We start from the raw sequence: 22,151 nt of genomic DNA, 5'->3' as shown, positions 1-22,151 counted from the left end.
TAGCAATAAAATCCATGTTTGGAAAATTCTTATGTACAAGGATCACTGAAATCTCTACTTACGTTATTTATTGAAGAGTGACTGAATTATGTTTCCAAAACCTAATTCTTTTATGTGACAGTATCATTAATAGCCATCTTCCATATCAGAAGTGTTGTTTCCCTTCATTAGATGACAGCATACAGCTTCCAGTTAATCAAATTTAATTCAACAATATTACTAAGCACCTATGAATTGCATAGTGCTATGTCTTGTCCTTTTGCCATGGTTCCCCTGTACTTCACTTTTTATGTGAAGAAATTCATATGAATGTATGCATGTTCAAATTTTCTACCATTTCTTCTGGATTCTAATAATTCTTTTTCATACTTGTGTCTTTTCTTTCCCTGCTCTTATTTTATGTCCATATTCCCATTCCTAGTTGAAAATATTATTTTACAAATCTTCTATGATAATTTTATAATAAATGACTAATAGTGACAACATATTTAACCAAAGAGCTATTGAAAACTAACTTGGTACTGAAAGAAAAATCAGCATCTTGCAATAACACCTATTTCCATGGTTTAGCAAATTAATAGCAGATGAAAAGAGGCTCATTGTGGGTAATAGGTTTTGCAGAAATTGTTTCTCTGTATGTGCATCTACTTCGCAAGTGTTCTTAAGGGAAATTAGGCACAGGATTGCATCAAATACTCTTAAGCTCCAAAATATTACCAATTAAGCTTAACCAATATTTTTTCTTTCCTACCTGCATGAGCATCTGAGTTACCTGGATGCAGTTCTGACTTCTGACACTCTGAAATACGGTAACTCTGAAAGCCAAATGCACCATTTCATATATATATAATTAGGGTTTTCAACCATATTAAACCCAAAATGCTCGGAAAGCCAAGCTCTACAATTTCTGAGGGTCTCTTGGATTGTTTTAAGGATTCTTTGTCACTCTAAATTATGAAGATCAGAACTAGGGAAAGATTTTATGTACTTACTATAGCAGAGATGAAGGAAAAAGGAAACAATAAGGGAGAAAAGATGTGAGAACTATGGGATTTAAGGTTGAGCTGTAGAGATTATTACATTTTATTCAACATTCTGTAAATAATTCAGGAGGATAGGGAGATTTTATGCCCAGATCACCATGCATTAATTTAGTTGGTCTAGCAGCTGCCCTAACACCATTTGCAAAAGAAAAAAGGAAAAGAATGCCTGACTTGAGCATTGCTATATGCAGTATGAGATATAAAAATAGTTTGAAGTTTCAATAGGATCCTGAATGTCGTCAACCACCAGAACAAATTTGCATTTCAATAAGTACGGGGGCAGAATGTATGCTGGTGGCCAAAGGCAACCTCATTTTCCATTTCCAGTGTATCATTCATAGTTCATTGTAATAGAACTTCTCTGCTTTTGTTCTAGCTTTGCCTATACCCAGGAATTCAAAATAATCCCTTAACCATCTGCACTGATCTCTGATGCTTGGCTGCCTAACTACAGCCGTTCACTTTGGGAGCCTTATTAACATGGAGCACTAATTGTCTTTTGCCTCTGTGCTCATTCCCTCAATGCAGCCTTACCTGAAGAAGACTTCGGACACCATCCCTGAAACAGTCTGCCGCCACTGCAGCATAAAAAGCCTTGATTTTGTTCTTCATAAGCCAGGCCTGTTTTTTCACCATGCCACTGTTCATCTCCTTAACACACAGTTTGCGCGGTCCCTGTGTGACACAATGAAATATTGGTTAGAATCCTGCTATTATATATCACATTGCTGTTGTTTTCTAAAGGACAAAAATAGCCAGCAATGCCCCATTGAGTTAAGGAATGGGAAAGAGGGAAAAACACCTCACTGAACAGGGTTCCACAGATTCAGCCTTTTGGAGATGACCTGCGGTATTCACACCATTCATTTTCTACCCAAAACATCTAGACTGATTAACATCTGCTTAATTTACTGCCTGACACTGAATGAAAGGAAGAGCTGAGGGCAACATGACACAAGGAAAATACTGAAAATGTGACTGAAGAGGCTTAGGATAAATACACAATCAACCTTTGACTCATTAGCGAGAGCCACTTTCAGGAACACCAAAGAAATCTCAGCTGGAGCCTAATTTCAAGAAATGGACAGAGCTCCATGGGAGGTAGAACATGGTGACCTGCAAATCCTGCCATGAACTGCACATCTTGTCAATTCTATTTGGCTGATGCATTGCTTTTTCGTGTGGCAAAAATACCCTTATACCACTTTTCCCTGTGTAATGTTGCCACACTTCCATTCAAATACATTAACATTTCCTTGTCATTCAATGAATTTGGTGGGAACAAAGGTTTACGTACCTATGACCTAAGAAGAGTGGAAGAGATTAAGAGGGAAGAAGACAGGTGTTGTGATGGTTGATAAGGCATTTTATAATTTCAAGATTTAGTTCTGGAAACACATTTTTAATGAAAAATTCTATTTTTATTTCTCCTTCCTTAAATGTCCAAGCTAGTTCTTTTCTTCTCATGATGTAATTCAATCCAAAAGTTATTTCTGATTATCTGCCATATGTCTGACAGGGTACAAATCCATTTTCCCAGGAAATTCTTTTAATTTATAGAGAGATTTGTATTTCGTTGAGATGGCTTAGATTTTACATGAATCACTTGGGATCTTGATAAAATGCAGCCTTGTAGGTATTGAAGCAGGGCTCAAGATTTGGCATTTCTAACAAACTCCTGGAGGCAACAGATGCTGCTGCTCCTTAGACAGACCACACTTGGAGTCACGGTCTTAAAGGGTCTTAGATTGGAGAGAAAGGACATTGGGATGCATTAAAAAAAAAAAAAAAAAAAAAAGCCCAGGCTTTGTGGTCAGACAAAACAAGTCTCAGATCTAAGCCTGAGGAGGTAATTCCTTATCTCTGAGCTTTTATATCTTATCCTTAAAATGAGGATAAACTCTTGCTCCTGCAAGGTTGCTTTAAGTAGTAATAATAAAGTACCTAGTGCAATGTCATCAAAGCCCCGGATGTGATTTTACCACTGTGCTTGCAGGAACACTGAACTGTGAGTCAGAATGTTGGGTTGAGATCTGGCACTGACTGGCTGACACCCTGGGTCTGCCATTTGTCCTCTCTTGAGGTATGTTCTACATTGATAAAACTCAGGCAATTGCCTAGGTCATCACTGCCCAATATGATAGCCTGTATGTCCATGCTGCTATTGAACATTTGAAATGTGGCTGGTTCACATTGAGATATGCTGGATGCATAAACTACACACTGGATTTCAAAGTCCTACTACAAAAAAGAATGTAAAATATCTCATTAATGTTTCTATATTGATTCTATATTGAAATTACAATATTTTGGACACACTGGGTTAATACAATATTATTAAAAATAACTTTACCTATTTCTTTTTCCTTTTTAATTGGCTACTAGAAAATTTTAAATTACATATATGGCACATAATATATTTCTATTACACAACATTCAATCTCTGGGGTCCCTTCCATTTTAATATTCTATTTAAATTGGATCAGCCTCTTTATATTCTTATTTTTTCCAGCATATTTCCTAGAACCTGCCAACTTTTCAAAACAGTTTGGTTGACTTCCCATTAAAGGAAAATTTAAAAACAAGAAACTTCCATGAAGATAGAAAAGATAGAGAGATTGGCAGGGTAGTTACTAAACTAGATGACCTAGTCTAAGGAAAGATATGCCATTATGGATCAATTTAGCTCAGGTTTCCAGATTGTCAATGCATTTTGAATCACTAGTCCTTCTTTGAGCATTCTAAACTTCATCAACTGCAAAAAAAAGAAAGAATATTTTATTCAAGGAAGTTCAGTGGTTACAGCAGCCATTAGATAGAAGAATAACAAACAGGAAATACTTTGAACCATCAGTGTAGTGAGTTGTACCACAGTGACTGTGAACCCCTGGGAAGAATGGCATTTATTTAAATAAATACAGTCTAATGTATGTCTGTTAGTATTATAAAAATCCAGATTAAACATTAATTGTGACAGAGAGATTTACTTTAATGCCTAAACTTGCCATATTGAGAAGTCATAAAAATGTTTCATGCAGAATCTCTCTTTGCTAAAAACGATTATAACATCATTGTAGCACACTTATTAATGCGAAGCAAGGAAGGCTGCAATACAAATGTAGTAAGAATAAAGCAAACTAACAAAGAGAAAAGACATACTGGAATACAATTATTCAACATTCAAATATGGCATAGTTACAAAAATGAATTTTACTACCCCATTATAATATTATAGAGATTAGCTTCAGTTGGGATCCAAAATATGAGTATATAAATTAATTCAGGATTCAAACAAAGAAGCTTTAAAAATCTTGTATATATTATAACTTTGATATTAATTGAGAAAGGGGTAGAGCATTTCTAATTATGTAGTGTGGAGAAGTTGATGTGATGTTACTTTAAATACGTGACTATCATGAAAAAGAGTTTGTAAAGGGGTTCCAACCCCATTCGGATCAAACAGAGGAATTCACCAAGTGCAGTATTCCTTCCAACTTTTTTCTTTTTTTTTTAACATTGAAAGTCTTATTAGTCTGTCTTTGTTTTCATGGCTGCTTTGGTTGGAATTGTGGGAAAGAAAATTTTTCCCTTTCTGATTTGGTCCATATTATCTTACCATACATGCTAGTGCCCATTCATAGGTCATTTCGTTCTTTCAATATTTGGTCATGTCACTATTTTATTAACATCATAACAGAGGCTCACTGATAAAAAAAATAAGATGCATCTAGAAAGAATACATTTTTTCCTTGGTGGATGTGAAATTTGAGATTAAGAGGAGGCTGAAAGATAGAAGAAGAAATGAGAATTTAGTTTTCCCTGGGTTATAAGGGCTTGAACTGCCTTCCTTATGCAGTTCAAGAGTTAAGAGGTAGGTGTCTTCTGTGAGATTTATTGAGAACTCCTCAAACAGAGAATTCAAAGAGAGCTTTATGTTTTCTTAAGATATTTTATAATTTTTTAGAAAAAAAAAGAGAAAAAGAAACAGGGTAAAAGTCTAAGAGAGAGCCGGTCAAAGTCCATCCCTTTCCTCCTTTACAGGAGAGGACAATCAGGTTTAAAGTAACATTAATGAGTAAGAAAAACATGAATGAAAATAGATTTACATTTTGGTATCCGTGTGTGAAATGATGAGAAGAATACCCATAAAATTCAGATAACATTGCCTCTGGGGACAGAGAGAACCAGGGGTCTGGAGTGGTATTAAAAGGGGCTTTAACTTGATCTGTAATGGCTTATTTCATTTAAAAAGTGAGTGGAAGGCCGAGTGCAATGGCTCATACCTATAATGGACTTTGGGAGGTCGAGGAGGGCAAATTGCTTGAGCCCAGGAGTTGGAGACCAGCCTGGGCAACATGGCAAAACCCTGTCTCTACAAAAAATACAAAAATTAGCTGGATGTGGTGGCACATGCCTGTAGTCCCGGACACTGGGAAGGCTGAGGTGGGAGGATTGCTTGAGCCTGGGAGCTCAAGGCTGCAGTGAGCTATGATTGCGCCATTGTACTCCAGCTTAAGTGACAGAGGGAGACTCTGTCTCAAATAAATAAATAAATAAGTAAATAAATAAATAAAAATAAAGTGAGTAGAAGCTTCTATAACCAATTTTTTTTTCTTTTTTCTTTTTTAGTCAGGGACTCACTGCATCTGGCCCAAAATGTTAACAGTCATTAATTAGGAAAAGTAGAATATAAATTAAAGGTCTCATTTAATTTTATATAGTGAGCCATATGAAACTGCCAGTATCAAACGATTTTGATCTAAAAAATGCAAATTTTATATGATTCAACCTAATTAATTTTTTTAGTGTTTCAAAATTTAAAAACAGAATCAATCTTTTTAAAAAATTCTTATTTCTTCAGCCACCAGCACAACACAATGTACTTGATAAAAGATGCCACTGTAAACCTGAAAGCCTTTTGCAAGGTAAGACAAGCAAAATTGAGAAAAGAGGTAAGTGGCGTGTTTTTGGACAATAATGACTTTATCTGATTTGTGTTCCAAATCCCAGATCAATGGAATTGACTTTCAATTCAATTAACTTTTGATCCTTAAACGTATACCTGTTTATTCATTTTATTAAAAAAAATCCTATTTTTAAATTTAAAATTGAGAAGTATATGAATAAGGAACTGCTGCAGTATGATGCCTTTGCACCTGGGAAAGGTAAGTGTCAACTGATCTCATAAGACTTCTAGAACTGAACATAGTGTGCCCAGAGAATTACAGGTACATAAATTCAAATTAAGTTATCTGGGATGATTGGTTTGGATATCTCTGCGTCTACTATGAATGACATAAGTGAGGAAACTCATTGACAAAGGCAGTGCTTATATGTGTCAGGATACATAGGGTAAAACTGGTGGAGGATGCAACTTGCAACTTTTAACTAATAACTTACCTTTTGCTGAACCTGTTGAACTTGGCTATGCTTAGAAATATGAGGGGGATACTACAAGGTGGAGTTTTCCTCCCTCTGTCTTCCTATGGTGATAAGAATGATAGGTACAAAAGAACAAATGACGCACATATTTAATATAAAGCCTATTGGGATAGAAATATGTCATTTATTTATTTTGTTAGTTCAAAAGAGAAGAATAGACAGTATTTTTTAAATTACCAAGCTGGATTGTTTAGAATGGGTCCCCAAATTTACCTTGATGAAGAGTTGCTCACTTGAAATCTTTAAGCTGAATAGTAAAAAAGCAAGAGAGAGGAAGAGGCCTGCGGAGAGTGTTAAGAGTTAGCTGGATAGTTGGAAGGCCACAGCGGGTGCTTGGGGCCCAGCAAAGAGTACAGCTCTCTTAATTTCAAATAATGATTATTTGAAATTAATTTCAAATCAAATAATGATTTACCATGCTGCAGTTGCAGGAAATGACAGCTGTGGCCACACGTTTTCCCTCTACCCACCCACATCAAAATGCCAATGAGTTCTACGTCTTGCTCCTTTCTGGTAATGTAACAGCACTTAAAGCAAGTACTTCAATAGCTGCAGGCCACCAGAAGGATGGAGCCCAGAGCCTGCTGTCTTGTGATTAGTGGGTGGAAGCACATATCTCACTGTTACATCATGATCAAACTGCTGCACACTTAAAAAGTTCAAAATCCAGTGTCTGGAACCTGGTTTTTCTAAGAAGGCATGCTTTAGGTTTTTATTGAAGGTAATATATTTCTGGAATAAAAATGGCAACTATAGCATACCAAAAATAATGATATTGACAATAACAATGAAAGCTAATTGAGCATTTACTCTTTGAGGGACACCAGACTCAGCATTAGAAAGCTTATCTTCTATAATTCAAATAGCAACTCTATAACATAGGTGCTATTTTCATTATTTTCATTTTACAACTGAGAAAATTAAGGCACAGAGAGATGAAATTATGTGCCTAAGGGACTCACGGCTAACAGGTGGCAAAATAATGATTTGAAACTTGACTGTTATTCTCAAAAGCCCACGAGCACCATCTTTCTAGACTTAAAAACTAAATTGTCTTTCTCTTATTATCATCACTATTTAACATTTTCCACAAGGTTGGCCTAACCATCAACCATTGTGCTTTTGGAAAAAAATTTCTAATGGCATACTTACTCCCCCTATATCCCCTTCCATCTGTTTCTTTGCAAAGATGATTGACGACTGAGCCTAGAGTCTAAAAATGCTGTCAACATCTGCAGCCCCAGGAGCTCATACAAAGTAACTAACTGGAAAGTCATTAACTGATGCAGTAACTATTTTCTGTCCCCAAGAGAACCTTGGCACCTTGGAGCAGGACTCTTGGGCCCTACATGGAGATACCAGTATAGTAATGTATAATGCAGCCCAACATATGTGTCAAACAAACAGGGCCATTGGTGGCACAGACTGAGGTGCCTACTTCAAATGAAATGATATTCCAGCACTATCCTCCTGTATTATAGTTAAAGCAGCAAATGGTTAATTAAAAGCAATCTCTTTTGTTTCTGAGGAGACCCTTTCTCCTTTGCCAATAGATGACTGTTTATACTCCCAGTTTATTTCTTCAGTCCTAAAGATATTTTATTGCCTGATAAACTTAGTTTTCTCTAAATTGCTGGAGAAGAAAAACACCCCAAACTGCTTATTTCATCAAAACTGGCTCCTATATTATATTGGCCAAAATGAAATCCACCAATCCAGGGCACCAGAGTTGATAATATGAGAGAGGGGTGCTCGATAAGATTTTAAACAATTCTCTGGAGTCACAGTTGGTCATTACTTAACCTGTCAATCTCACAAGTACTCAGTAGGAGTCTCTCCATCTCCTACCAGATAATTGCATTAAGTTATATTGTTTGAATTACTGTCATATAAGCACTGAGAGGAAAGAGAATATGAACAACTGCTTCATAAAGCATTTAGAATATTGCCAAGTGTAAAGAAATGCTTAAGTGCTGATCATGATGACATGTGGTAAATTAGCCCCCAGCATCATGGCAGAGTTGACTGGCTCTAAAGTCACCTGACTTCCTGACAGCCCTATTCCTTGGCAAGTATTGGAGATTTAAGTAGTGGTGCTGGATTTCAATAGTACTCCCAAGGATGCAAGTGTGCTAAGGCTTTCTCCTCAAGGCGTGACACTTAGCACACTTGTGTGGCCTGCACTGATATCTTGGCTCTGCCACTTTCTTGTCATGTGATCCAGTGCAATAATTTAATTTTCCTGAATCTCACTTTCCCAATCGCTAAAATGGGAACAGGGCTACTTTTCTTTCCTGCTTCACTAGGCTATTGTGTGGCTCCAATAAGAAAAACTGTAGAAAAATGCTTTGAAGAAAAATGGTTTGAAGAATACATAAGTACTTAAGTACTATAAAAATGCATTGATAGCTGAGAATTTTGAGTGGTGTGTGTGTGTGTGTGTGTGTGATAGAGAGAGAGAGAGAGGGAAAACAAGTAGAGGTGGGCTAGTGCGGAGGACTTAGACTTTATTATTATTATTATTATGGAGTCTTGCTCTGTAGCCCAGGCTGGAATGCAGTGGTGTGATCTTGACTCACCATAACCTCCACCTCCCAGGTTCAAGCGATTCTCCTGCCTCAGCCTCCTGAGTAGCTGGGATTACAGGCATGCATCACCATGCCCGGCTAATTTTTGTATTTTTAGTAGAGAGAGGGTTTCGCCATGATCGTCATGGTCTTGAACTCCTGACCTCAGGTGATCCGCCCACCTTGGCCTCCCAAAGCGCTGGGATTACAGGCATGAGCCACTGCACCCTTTGGCTTATTATTTTATTATTATTTTAATGCTTTCTCCACACTTGAGAAATTGGTCAACAGTTATGATTAAATTACTAGCACCAGTTTTGAATACCTCTTAGGAAACTCACCAATAAGTTATTATTAGTCTACCATGTATTTCCTGGGCAAAAATAATTCATTTAGCTCTGAATGTTTATCTAAGGCATGAAAAACTTGGTTTAGTTTTTTGAGTATCTGCGATGTCATCAAACTTATCCAAATATTTAATCTAAATTCTATGTGCTGTCATTTAAGGCCATTATGTCTGGTTCTTTCCTCATCAGTTAATCTCTATAATAGTGCTCTATCTGGCTCATTCCATCTTTTTATATTTCTGTAGACAGTTATCACCCCAAATGCCTTCATTTTATTTCTGAGCCAGCTATCTTTTTCTTGACTCAAAGGCCATCATTTGGAAATATTTGTCACTTATAGTTGGTCTCTTATGAAATCTGAAACACATTACATCTACCTGTTTAAATTCAGGATCACGGGCTCTTGCTTGTCCTTGCTCTATGAATCAAGGTAGAGGGCTCTCCTATAAACTGTTTTTTTGCTATTTTCCTGTCACTGCATGTATCTTTTCTCCTCACCCAAAATAATCCAAGATAAGCAGGGAGGAAAAAGGACTTCCCTGGGGTGAAGTGGCTCTTACCACAAAGACTTCACAGCAGATGCAAAGGCCACTGTTCTTGGTAAAGGCGTGAGTTATGTCCAGGAGAGCAGGTCTTGTCATGGGTCCCCCTGTTAAGACAATGCACTGGGGCCTGGAAGTAAAAAAAAGATGTGAAAATGGGCCCCTGCAAGAAGCCTGTAACCTTAGAACCATTCCAGTGGGATGACAGGTACAGAGGCTTGGAAAAATGGGGCAACCTCTCCCCTATCTATTTTTTGGGTTTCACACCAGTATTCTTGAATCATCCTGCCTGTCTGTCTTGACATGTTTGTGTTCTCAGTTCAGTTAGTCCTCGCAAAAGTGTGAAGTAAGGAAAAAGTGGTCTTATGGTCCCTGATATGGTTTGGCTGTGTTCCCACCCAAATCTCATCTTGAATTGTAGCTTCCATAATCCCCACGTATTGTGAGAGGGACCCAGTGGGAGGTAATTGAATCATGGGGACAGATGTTCCCATGCTGTTCTCATGGTAGTGAATAAGTCTGAAGAGACCTGATGGTTTTATAAAGAGCAGTTCCCCTGCATACACTCTCTTGCCTGTCACCATGTAAGACATGACTTTGTTCCTCCTTCACCCTCCGCCATGATTGTGAGGCCTCCTCAGCCATGTGGAACTGTGAGTCTATTAAATCTCTTTTTCTTGAAAAATTACCCAGTCTTGGGTATTTCTTCATAGCATCATGAAAATGGACTAAAATTCGTACTGGTAGAGTGGGGTGCTGCTGTAAAGATACCCAAAAATGTGGAAGTGACTTTGGAACTGGATATAACAGGCAGAGGCTGGAACAGTTTGGAGGGCTCAGAAGACAGAAAAATGTGGGAAAGTTTGGAACTTCCTAGAGACTTGGAGGGCTCAGAAGAAAGGAAGATGTGTAAAAGTTTGGAATTTCATAGAGACTTATTGAATGGCTTTGACCAAAATGCCGATAGTGATATGGACAATAAAGTTCAGGCTGAGGTGGTCTCAGATGGAGATGAAGAACTCCTTGGGAACTGGAGTAAAGGTCACTCTTGCTGTGCAAAGAGACTGGCAGCATTTTGCCTCTGCCCTAGAAATCTGTGAAACTTTGAACTTGAGAGAGATGATTTAGGTATCTGGCAGAAGAAATTTCTAAGCAGCAAAGTGTTCAAGAAGAAACAGAGCAAAAAAGTTGGAAAAATTTGCAGTAGAAAGGAAAAAACCATGTTCTGGGGAGAAATTTAAGCTGGCTGCAGAAATTTGCATAGGTAACAAGGAGGCAAATGCTAATCACCAAGACAATGGGGAAAATATTTCCGGGGCATGTCAGAGAACTTCACAGCAGCCTCTCTTATCACAGGCCTGGAGGCCCAGGAGGGAAATATCGTTTCCTGGGCATGGTCCAGGGCCCCCCTGCTGTGTGCAGCCTAGGGACTTGGTGCCCTTTGTCCTAGCTGCTCCAGCCATGGCTAAAAGGGGCCAAGGTATAGCTTGGATGGTGGCTTCAGAAGGTGAAAGTCCCAAACCTTGGCAGCTTTCATGTGGTGTTGGTCCTGTGGGTGCATAGAAGACTAGAATTGAGGTTTGAGAACCTCCTCCTAGATGTCAGAGGATGTATGGAAATGCCTGGATATCCAGGCAGAGGTGTGCTGCAGGGGCAGAGCACTCATGGAGAACCTCTGCTAGGGTAGTGCAGAAGGGAAATGTGGGGTCGGAGGCCCCAGACAGACTCCCCACTGGGGCACTGCCTAGTAGATCTGTAAGAAGAGGACCAGAGTGCTCTAGACCCCAGAATGGTAGATTCACCGACAGTTTGCACTGTGCACCTGGAAAAGCTGCAGACACTCAACACCAGCCAGTGAAAGCAGCCAGGAGGGAGGCTGTACCCTGCAAAGCCACAGGGGCAGAGCTGTTCAACACCATGGGAACCCACCTTGCATCAACATGACCTGGATATGAGACATGGAGTCAAAGGAGATCATTTTGGAGCTTTAAGATTTTACCGCCCCACTGGATTTCGGACTTGCATGGGGCATGTAGCCCCTTTGTTTTGGCCAATTTCTCCCATTTGGAACAGGTGTATTTACCAAATGCCTGTATCCCCATTGTATCTAGGAAGTAACTAACTTGCTTTTGATTTTACAGACTCATAGGCAGAAGGGACATGCCTTGTCTCAGATGAGACTTTGGACTGTGGACTTTTGAGTTAATGCTGAAATGAGTTAAGACTTTGGGGGACTGTTGGGAAGGCATGATTAGTTTTGAAATGTGAGGACAAGAAATCTGGGGGGGGGGGCCAGGGATGGAATGATATGGTTTGGGCTGTGTCCCCACCTAAATCTCATCTTGAATTATAGTTCCCATAATCCCCATGTGTTGTGGGAGGGACCCAGTGGGAGGTAATTGAATCATGGGGGTGGGTTTTTCCTGTGCTGTTCTCATTACAGTGAATAAGTCTCCCAAGAACTGATGGTTTTATAAAGGGCAGTTCCCCTGCACACACTCCCTTACCTGCCGCCATGTAAGACATGCCTTTGCTCCTCCTTTGCCTTCTGCCATGATTGTGAGGCCTCCCCAGCCATGTGGAATGGTGAGTCCATTAAGCCTCTTTTTTTAAAATTATAAATTACCCAGTCTTGGGTATTTCTTCATAGCAGTATGAAAATGGACTAATACAGTCCCCCTGTCCTTTTTCCTCTAGCCACTTACCACAAATCCCAAGGCAATCTGTTCCTCTCCAAGCAAGATTTTTATGTTACTTTCTTTCATTTTTCATACAAGCTTGCACTTGAGGTTTTATTCAAAATAAGATACAACTAATGAAAAGCTAAAAGCGTTACTTTTAAGAGAATTCAGTAAGCCCTAAAGCCTTAAGCAGAATGGAAACAATAGCAGAGTAATGTGTGTGGGGATTTAGGATCATCTCTCTGAAGTCACGTTACTTAGTCCACCTTGCTATCTCCACGCATGGAAGGTGACACCTGGCACTATGAGGGGCTGTAGTTTGGGATGGGCATAGCTGAGTGTGGAAGGAAAGAAGCATCACTTACAGGAGGTGCTGTCATGAAAATGTGGCAGTTTTGTATGACTGCTTATTTTTAGAATGTACCCCTAAAGCTTATAACTACTTGAATGCCCTTGTCTCTTATAAAGGAGAGCCACTTCTAGGGTGGAACAACACCAGGATGCCTGAGACACCAGCTTTACCTGAAGTTTTTTACGTGGTCTTCCACTGTGGTTAATTCCAGAGCATTGTCTAAAGCACTCACATAGGAAAGAGCCTGTGTGGAGGAGCCCCAGTTCACATCTGTGGATAAAGGAGGAAATTGGCATAAAAAGCACTGACCTTTCCTCTGTGCACCATGAATAATTTTTACAAGTCATTCCCTTCTATGATTTTCCTTGGCTATGCCAGCAAAGATGAGTGCCCAAATTAGAGAAAATATAGTGTGGGATTTCCTAAAAAGCACTTTGTATCCTTCTATGAATACTACGTGAATCTTCAGAAGCGAAGGCTTCATTCCAGCAAAGGATCAGACTGTGCAACTGCAGTCCTAGAAATCTTGCTTGGTGGGAGAGACTGTGCGATAACCACATTGCAGGCAGATAGACTTGGGAAACTGGTCAGTCCCTGAATAAATTCAAAGCGTCTTCACAAATTCTTTTTTTTTATTTTTTTTGAGATGGAGTTTCACTCTGTCACCAGGCTGGAGTGCAGTGGCACGATCTTGGCTGACTGCAACCTCCACCTCCCGGGTTCAAGAGATTTTCCTGCCTCAGCCTCCTGAGTAGCTGTGAGTACAGGCACCCACCACCATGTCTGGATAATTTTTGTATTTTTAGTAGAGACGGGGTTTCACCATATTGGCCAGACTGGTCTCAAACTCTTGACTTTGTGATCCACCCATCTCGGTCTCTCAAAGTGCTGGGATTACAGGCGTGAGCCACCGCGCCTGGCCCAAATTCTTAAACTGGAAGGAGAAGCAGCATTTCTGTATACACAGATAGTGTGCAGTAATCTTTATACTTTGAATAGTAAAACTGAATAGCACGGGAATTCTATGAAGAGGGTCAAGGTTCTTTAGCAAACATTTTAGATGGATCTTTGAGAACCTAATCCCTAATCTTCATCATAAGGGAGGTCAGCTCTACCATCCCTCCCCTTCCCCCCACTCCGCTTTTTATTTTTGTTTGAGACAGAGTCTGGCTCTGTCGCCCAGGCTGGAGTGCAGTGGCGCGATCTGGGCTCACTGCAAGCTCCGCCTCCCGGGCTCACGCCATTCTTCTGCCTCAGCCTCCCAAGTAGCTGGGACTACAGGCGCCCGCCACCACGCCCGGCTAATTTTTTGTATTTTTTTAAGTAGAGACGGAGTTTCACCGTGTTAGCCAGGATGGTCTCCATCTCCTGACATCGTGATCCACCCGCCTCGCCCTCCCAAAATGCTGGGATTACAGGCATGAGCCACTGTGCCCGGTCTTTTTTTTTTTTTTTTTTTTACGAATTTAAGTATTAAATGGATCTTCCAAGGTTTAAGAGAGGAAGTCCCTGGCAAGAATGTACAGATACACCCCAGATGACAAACAGAACCTATTCTCCTTAGCCTTGTTCTAGAAAGCCAGGGAAATGGGTGAACAATGATTATCTGGAGATAAAGAAGATCAATATTGATTAAGTGTTGATTGTGCATCAGGCATTAAGCATACCTTAGGCTGTTTATTTTTATAGGGATAAAAACTATACTTGTCAATTGGACGTTTGTATGTAAAAAGTGAACCTTGAACAATACCTCACATCATATACAAAAATTAACTCAAAATGGATAATAGACCTAAATTTACTTTCCAAAGCATTAAAACTTCTAGAAGTTTGTGACTCTGGATGAGGAAAAGATACCTTAGATCAGATGCAACATGGTAAGCCATTAAAGAAAAAAGATAAATTAGACTTTACAAAAACTTAGAATTTTTACTCTTCAAAACAAACTGTAAGGAAAATAGAGAAACCACAGATCCAGAGAAAATATTTGCAAAACACATACTACTAAAGGATTTGCATCCAGAATAGATAAAGAACTCTCATTACTGAATAATAATAAAACAACTAAAAAATGAGCGAAAGATTTAAACAGACACTTGACTAAAAAAGATATATGGATGGCAAATAAGATGTTCAACATCGTTAATCATTGGGAAAATGCAAATTAAACCACAATGAGGTGGCACTACACATCTATTAGAATGGCTTTTAAAAAATCATCTGGCAATAATACATGCTGACAAACACGTGGAGCATCTAGGACTCTCATTCATGGCTTGTAGGAATGGAAAATAATACTGCTACCACAGAAAACAGTTTGGCAGTTTTGTATAAAGTTATATATACACTTACTATTAATCATAAATCCCACTACTAGATATTTACCCAAGGGAAAATGAAAACATAAGTCCACATAAAGTGCTGTGGACCTAAACTGAAAACAACTCAGATGACCATCAACTGGTGAATAGAATTTAAAAATATATGTGATGTATTCATACAATAGAATACTACTCAGTGATACCAAAGAATAAACCACTTACGTATGCAACAGCATGGATAAATCTAAAAGCATTCTGCTAAGTGAAAGGAAGTCTTCTCAAAGGCTATATCATGTATGTTTCTATTTATGTGGTATTTTGGAAAAGGCAAAGCTACAGGATCAGACATCAGAAAAGCAGCTGCCTGAGGCTAAGTTGTAGGGTGGAGATTGACTACACAGGGGTATAATGGAACTTGTGAGGATGATGGAAATATCCTGTATCTTGATGATGGTTATAGCACTGTATGAGTTTGTCAAAACATATAGACAGCACATTTAAAAGGGCTGAATTTTGCCATATGTAAGTTATACGTGATGTTAACAATATGTAAAGTAATAAAAGCTAAACAGACCCCTCCAAGGTAGTTACTACAAGCTCTGCTTTACTGGCAGAGTAAGGGAAAGGAGAATGTGAGGGTGGCTCTGGGTTACCCTGCACTGCACTGACTGCAGCCCCTCTTAAATTTAATATACATGGTACTAAAGTCAACACCCAAAGTTCAGATCCAATTGTTTATCCAATTGATTAGCCTGTGGCATCTTCCTATTGCTCACAACATCAGATTCTTTGGCATGACCTTTACGTTTCTTATTTATCTGGCCCCCACCAACTCTTCCAGGCTCTCCCTGTGATCCTTCTCCCCATCACTCAGGAACTTTCTGTGTGTTGAAGGCCTTGAGCCTTCCCAAATATGCTGCCCCGCACTTGCATGTGTCCTTAATGTCATTCATGCTTCACCTTCTGCCCAAAATACCATTCCCTGACTCTGATTAACCAAACCCCAGTTGCTTGCTTTTTTTTAATTAAAAAAACCCCGCATTTATTTATTCATTTAAAAAATATTTGTTAAATGTCCACTGAGTGTTTGACTCTGTGAACGTAAGTTAGGAACCAAAAAGTTTTCCTGGATAATTCCAAAGTTAATCCTTCCCTCCCCTTTTCTCAGCAATTTGCTCATATTACTCTCATAGTGGTTACTATATTGTATCATAATTAATTCCTTAAGTGTGACTCTGTGAACTCCTTGAGGACAGGGACTATATCTAATTTATCAGGACATCAGAAACAGAAAGTGATGTAATGGAAACCTTGTCAGGTTGGTTTGGTATCATACACATTCTGGTTATATGGTCAGCTCCATCACATCTTGATTATTACTTTGGCAAGTAGTCAACTCTTTGAACCCCAGTTTCATCATCTGTAAAATGGGACTAATAGTATTGTGATGATTGAATGAGTGCATGGTATATAATAGGTGCTCAACAAGGTTAACTATTGTTATTCTTATTCTTATTCTTATTTTTTGAGACAGAGTTTCGCTCTTGTTGCCCAGATTGGAGTGCAGTGGTGTGATCTCGGCTCACTGCAACCTCCGCCTTCCGGTTTCAAGTGATTCTCCTGCCTCAGCCTCCTGAGTAGCTGAGGTTACAGGGGCCCGCCACCACACCCGGCTAATTTTTGTATTTTTAGTAGACATGGGGTTTCACCATGTTGGCCAGGCTGGTTTTGAACTCCTGACCTTGTGATCCGCCTACCTCAGCCTCCTAAAGTGCTGGGATTACAGGCGTGAGCCACCGCACCCGGCCCCAACTATTGTTACTATTATATTGCACGATATTATTAATATCCACCTTACATATGCCTCACCTAAGCACATAAAAACTGCTCAATAAATGCTTAATAAATGAGTAGTTAGAGAGAGATTTGGAAACCCTATTCCAGACAGTCATTATCTTACCTGGCTTCTTATAAGTCACATAGACGTAAAGGAAGAATTCAATGACATAGGTGATGACAGCTGCCCACCAGTTGATGACAAACATGACTGCACAGCACAAAACAGCTCCAAAAAGAGATACCCACATGTTGTAAATTCCATATGCAGGTCTCCATCCTGAAAACAAAATATGCAGAAGGAAAACTTCCACTCTACTATGATCATGGCACTGAATATTAGAAGAATGCAGGTAACATGCCTTTTTCCTGACATAAAGAATCAGAACTTTTAGGCCAAGTTCCAGAATCTGTGATTATTTTCCTATGGTCTTGGGTCCCTGGTCTATGAAGATGGTACTTACACCAAATAGAATGCTGTAAAGTTTAGGAAATGTTAAGCATCTGAAAAATATGCCATTCAGGACCCTCCATACTCCGTGCTCCCGACTGTCTTCCCAAACTTCCAAACCTTAAGCATCTAGTATCTATGCCATCAGGAGCTGAAAAGAGGCAGGAGGAATGGAAAGAGTGGGATCTACCAGGTGGGGAGGAGAAACTTCTTGGTTGTCAGAGAAAGAAAAAGAGAAAACAATGGGCTTTTTGCTCCCTTGGAGAAGGTGGAGTAGTCATCAAGGGTCAATCTGCTTGACTTCCTGGTAGCTTCCATCACCCTAAGAGGACAGTGCTTGCCCTTTCAGAAATAATAATTGATGAAAAAAGATGGAGAAATGGCTTTTTAAACTTAATGGCGAGCAAAGGCTTCTTAAACCCAATGTGTTAATGTGTCATGCATTTTGCAATGAAAATATTTCTCACAGTGCGCACATGCGTGGGAGTTTTCTGTGTTCTCTTAGTTCCCTGAAATGGAAGCAACTGGAAGACAGTATGGACAGGAGGGAAAAGCTCTGATATGAAGGGCACCTTTTGTTAATGAATGGGGTATGTTTTAAATTAGGAGTTGCCAAAACACAGCAGAACTTTTAAGTGTTTGGGAGCAATTTCCTAAATGGCCACAAGATGGACATAGCACTTCAAGAACATCATTGAAAATAGTCTTATTTTTCTCTGAGTCTGGCTTCCCGTCTGTGTGTGTGTGTGTGTGTGTGTGTGTGTGTGTGTGAGGCAGACATTTTCTGGGTTTGTGTATCCATGTGTCTTCCTCTATATGCTGTTCTATATTTTCCTGTCTCTCCCCTTCTTTCCCGTTCTCTTTTTTACTGTTTTCCCTGGCTGCCTCTATTATTTCACCTTATTTTTCAAAAGTGGCCATAACATCGCATGGAGTCACACATTTCTGTGTTAACAAAACACACAAAGCAACAAAAATACTCTGCTACTTTCTGTAGCCTAGTATTCGTTAGATTAAGATTGGTCTGCCATCTATATTTTGTCTTATTGGCAGCAAGTTTTTCCAAAGGAGGCTTAATATCTTGTCAGGCCCTCAATGAGTGGAAATGTGTTTATATATCCGGTAAAAGTTCTCAAGGTGGAGAACTTTCTGAAGGTAGATAATGACAACTCTCTATTCTGGTAGAAAGGCAGAAGAAACTGTAGTGGACAATGAAAGCAAAGAAGAGGTGAGGAGTGACTAGAAAGGGGAAGGTTCTTTGGTGTGAAATTTTGAACAGCTTTAAACCACAGCCCAAAGGGTGCACTGATGCCACCAGCATCAATGCAGCCTGTCTACATTGCCTCCACTCAGCAGGTAATTATGGGAACTACTCATCCTTCTCTTCTGCACCATGGGCAGGAAACAAATTTGATAGTAAGGAAGTTTCAAATATATACATTAATTCCACTTCTGTGGTCACTTTCACCCTGGAAATAAATAGTGGTGTTTTTCTACTGCTGAAATAAGTGTGGTTTCTCTTGCAATGAATAATTTATTGCCACAGGAGAAAATTGACTTTCCGGTTGGTCAAAAAGGCCATTGCTCAAATGATTCTTTTTCTATTTCAAAACTCATCCCCAAACTCACCAAAATAAAGTGGATTACGCTTCCCACTAGGATATAAGGAAACATATAAACACAGATTGAACACTTTTCACTGATTTATTTCATTTTATTGAGACAAACTAACTGTTTGCTTAGGCATATTTTAGTTTGGAAGTCAGCTTACCTGGAGACTTGGCATAAGAGGCATGGAAGCAGGAGAAATTAATAAGTGCATATGAGGCCAGGAAAAAGTTGGAGATGATGGGAGCAATGGTGTTCAGTTCCGCTGTAAAAGTAACAGAATTGAACATGTACGTATGAGTGATGAGACCAGGGGCTGAACAGCTGTTATAGCCTCGAAGCTTGACTTTATTTGGAAATTGAAGACATAGCGAGCATCTGTCAAAGTTTAAGAAGTTAGTCATTTTTCTTTGGGGATACATATTTACTCTTAGCTAGGGTTTCCATAAAGTAAGTAATAAAAAAGCCTACCAATCAGAAAATAGACAATCGAGACCTCTACCTACAAAAAGTTCAAGTGGCAATGGGTAGGTATGCGACTGGGCATACAATTAACTCCCCTGTAGCTTTTCTGGAGGCATCTAATCCTGTGTTCTATAACTGTTCTGTATGCAATAAGTAGGCTCTGCAGGATATTAGTTAAATAGCAGTGCACCGAAAACTCCCCAGTTGAAATCTCCCTGCATAGGCCCAATATGTGTTCTCTGATTTTCAGGACTCTTTGTCATTCACACCTTTTTCACATCTCTAGAGAGTTCTACCTCTCAAGGCTAGCCAAAATATTATTATTATTATTATTTTGAGATAGAGTCTAGCTCTTGTCACCCTGGAGTGCAATGGCACAATCTCGGCTCACTGCAACCTCTGCCTCCCGGGTTCAAGCGATTCTCCTGCCTCAGCCTCCCTAGTAGCTGGGACTATAGGCATGCACCACCATGCCCAGGTAATTTCTGTAGTTTTAGTAGAGACAAGGTTTCACTATGTAGACTGCACTGGTCTTGAACTCCTGACCTCCAGTGATCTGCCCACCTCAGCCTCCCAAAGTGCCAGGATGAACAGGGGTAAGCCACCATGCCTGGCCCCAAAATACTTTTGCCTCAGGAGTAAATATCTGGTATGATTTAATTCCAGCTGGATTTTTTACTGGGCAATGTAAGAAAAAATATAGAGACGTCATCCTTTATCTGAAGGTCAGACATCTATCACCCTCAATGATGCAAACGATGCAATGATGCAAATGATGCAGTGATGCAAATGCAGGCAGCTGGGTGTGATTCTGGAACATGGATACCAACAAGAAAGTAGGCAAAACAGCTGCCATGAAGCTTATGGGTGGAGCCAATGCACTTGTTCTGAAAGAATGATTTTAAAGGATATTATCTAATGTATACAAGACTTTAAAAACTTTGGTTGCTTATTCGCTTAAATGCAGCACAGGGCAATGATTTGAGATCTTAGAGGCTAAATTACATAATTGAAACATCTCTATATGAAATCAGTTTTAATTTAATTTTTAAAAATCTAACAAACACAGAGAGTTACAAATTCCCCTCTTCAGCCTCATACAAATGCTATGAGGATTCATGAATTATAGTCCCTTCCTGAGTTCAATATGTAATGATGAGGAGCCCTCATTGCTTGGCACTGCTGTGCTGAGGAAGTCTCTGCCTGCCTATGTGTGGCTCCCAAAGTCCTCTGCCTTCTGCTTCTTTTCCTCTGATATGCTCATCAGCAAAAGTGGGGCTTTAGGGAGGAGAGAGAAATGTGCAAGTTTAAGTTGATGAATGTGCCTCTCCAAGATTATGTAGCTGTTTCCATATTACCTGGGGAGAGGAAGCCGAGATTATAGTCTAGGTAAGTGATTCTCAAATACCAGTGGTCTACGAATCTCTTGAGGAGCTTGTGAAATGTAGACTCCTTACCCTCAGTGAGTCTGACTCAGTTACTCTGGAATTGGGCCTGAAGTCTCCACACTTTCCCAAACACCCCAGGTGATTGCGATACAGATGGTCAGTGGACTACATTTCCAGAAACACTAACAGGCAATTCAATTCTGCTAGGCATCAGGTCAGTAGATATGGCAGCTGGGGGAGACTCTAGATTTAGACAGTTTCAGGCAGGTGGGAGGAAGGATTCAGCTGCATTTGGTTGGATGGATTTTGAAAACTCAGATTCAAAGAATAGATTAAAATTCAAAGTCTACCTCGAGTTCCTCAAAGGCCCTCTACACACAAGGATTTCTCATTTCCTTCTTAGATGCCAATATTCCCAAATGGGATCCTAAACATAAAACGAGTAATTTTTCAAACTAAAAGGAAAGCCCTATGAATAATCAGAAGAATTCTTTGGTTTTCAATAAAAACAAGAAAACTTTACAAACCAATAAGAATAAATGCCATGGCTATAAGAAAAGTGAGAATATATCCTCTCAGGGGTTCATTGTTTTTCCCGTATCCCTTTGCAAAAAACTGCAGGGCTTTGTAGATGTTGTCCTTGCACAGAGCCTAATGGAAAAGAAGAGGAGAAATTTGTCATTTATAGCTATGCACAGTCATTTTCTCTAGGTGATTCAAACAAGAAGATTTGGGGAAAGATTAAGTGGTACACAAGATGAGGCACAAGTTAACACTGCAGTTTATCATTCTTTATATTATTTGAATCGATCTTGACTATGTGGCAGACATAGAACTTGAGCCAGATGCAAACATTAACTGTTTCAGAAAATGATGGAAAATGATTGCCAGTGAGAACGAATATTTCAGCTTGATTCACATTCTGTGGAAATAGCAATAGGGAGAAGCACAAGCTGTTGTGCTTGTATTACCTGGAACACTTTGGGTGCGCTGACAAGGGAGGCCAGGGCGGAGGAGAGTGTTGCAGAAAAGATTCCCGCAGTGATGAGGGGGCCAAACCCTGATACCATGCTCATGACCTTGAGAAGAGAGGTACAAGTAAGAAGAC

At 39.6% G+C, this 22,151-nt stretch overlaps 1 protein-coding gene across 5 annotated transcripts in view; it reads right to left on the bottom strand.

The window, feature by feature from the left end:
- Nucleotides 1-22,151, bottom strand: part of SLC12A1 (solute carrier family 12 member 1) — a 97,737-nt gene that overhangs the window by 35,016 nt on the left and 40,570 nt on the right. For all 5 annotated transcript variants that reach the window (XM_009428977.4, XM_009428980.4, XM_016927024.3 and 2 more), the window contains 7 exons: nucleotides 22,015-22,122; nucleotides 21,571-21,694; nucleotides 19,354-19,455; nucleotides 17,256-17,411; nucleotides 13,145-13,244; nucleotides 9,960-10,071; nucleotides 1,578-1,718 (listed from right to left, as the gene is read on the bottom strand). In XM_009428977.4, the coding sequence (XP_009427252.3) occupies nucleotides 1,578-1,718; nucleotides 9,960-10,071; nucleotides 13,145-13,244; nucleotides 17,256-17,411; nucleotides 19,354-19,455; nucleotides 21,571-21,694; nucleotides 22,015-22,122 (843 nt within the window). The remainder of the gene's footprint in view (nucleotides 1-1,577; nucleotides 1,719-9,959; nucleotides 10,072-13,144; nucleotides 13,245-17,255; nucleotides 17,412-19,353; nucleotides 19,456-21,570; nucleotides 21,695-22,014; nucleotides 22,123-22,151) is intronic.

This window comes from Pan troglodytes, chromosome 16, assembly GCF_028858775.2.
Source record: "Pan troglodytes isolate AG18354 chromosome 16, NHGRI_mPanTro3-v2.0_pri, whole genome shotgun sequence".
NCBI classification, from domain to species: Eukaryota; Metazoa; Chordata; class Mammalia; order Primates; family Hominidae; genus Pan; species Pan troglodytes.
Note: the sequence above shows the minus strand (reverse complement) of the source record. Positions and strands in the feature narration are given on the sequence as shown.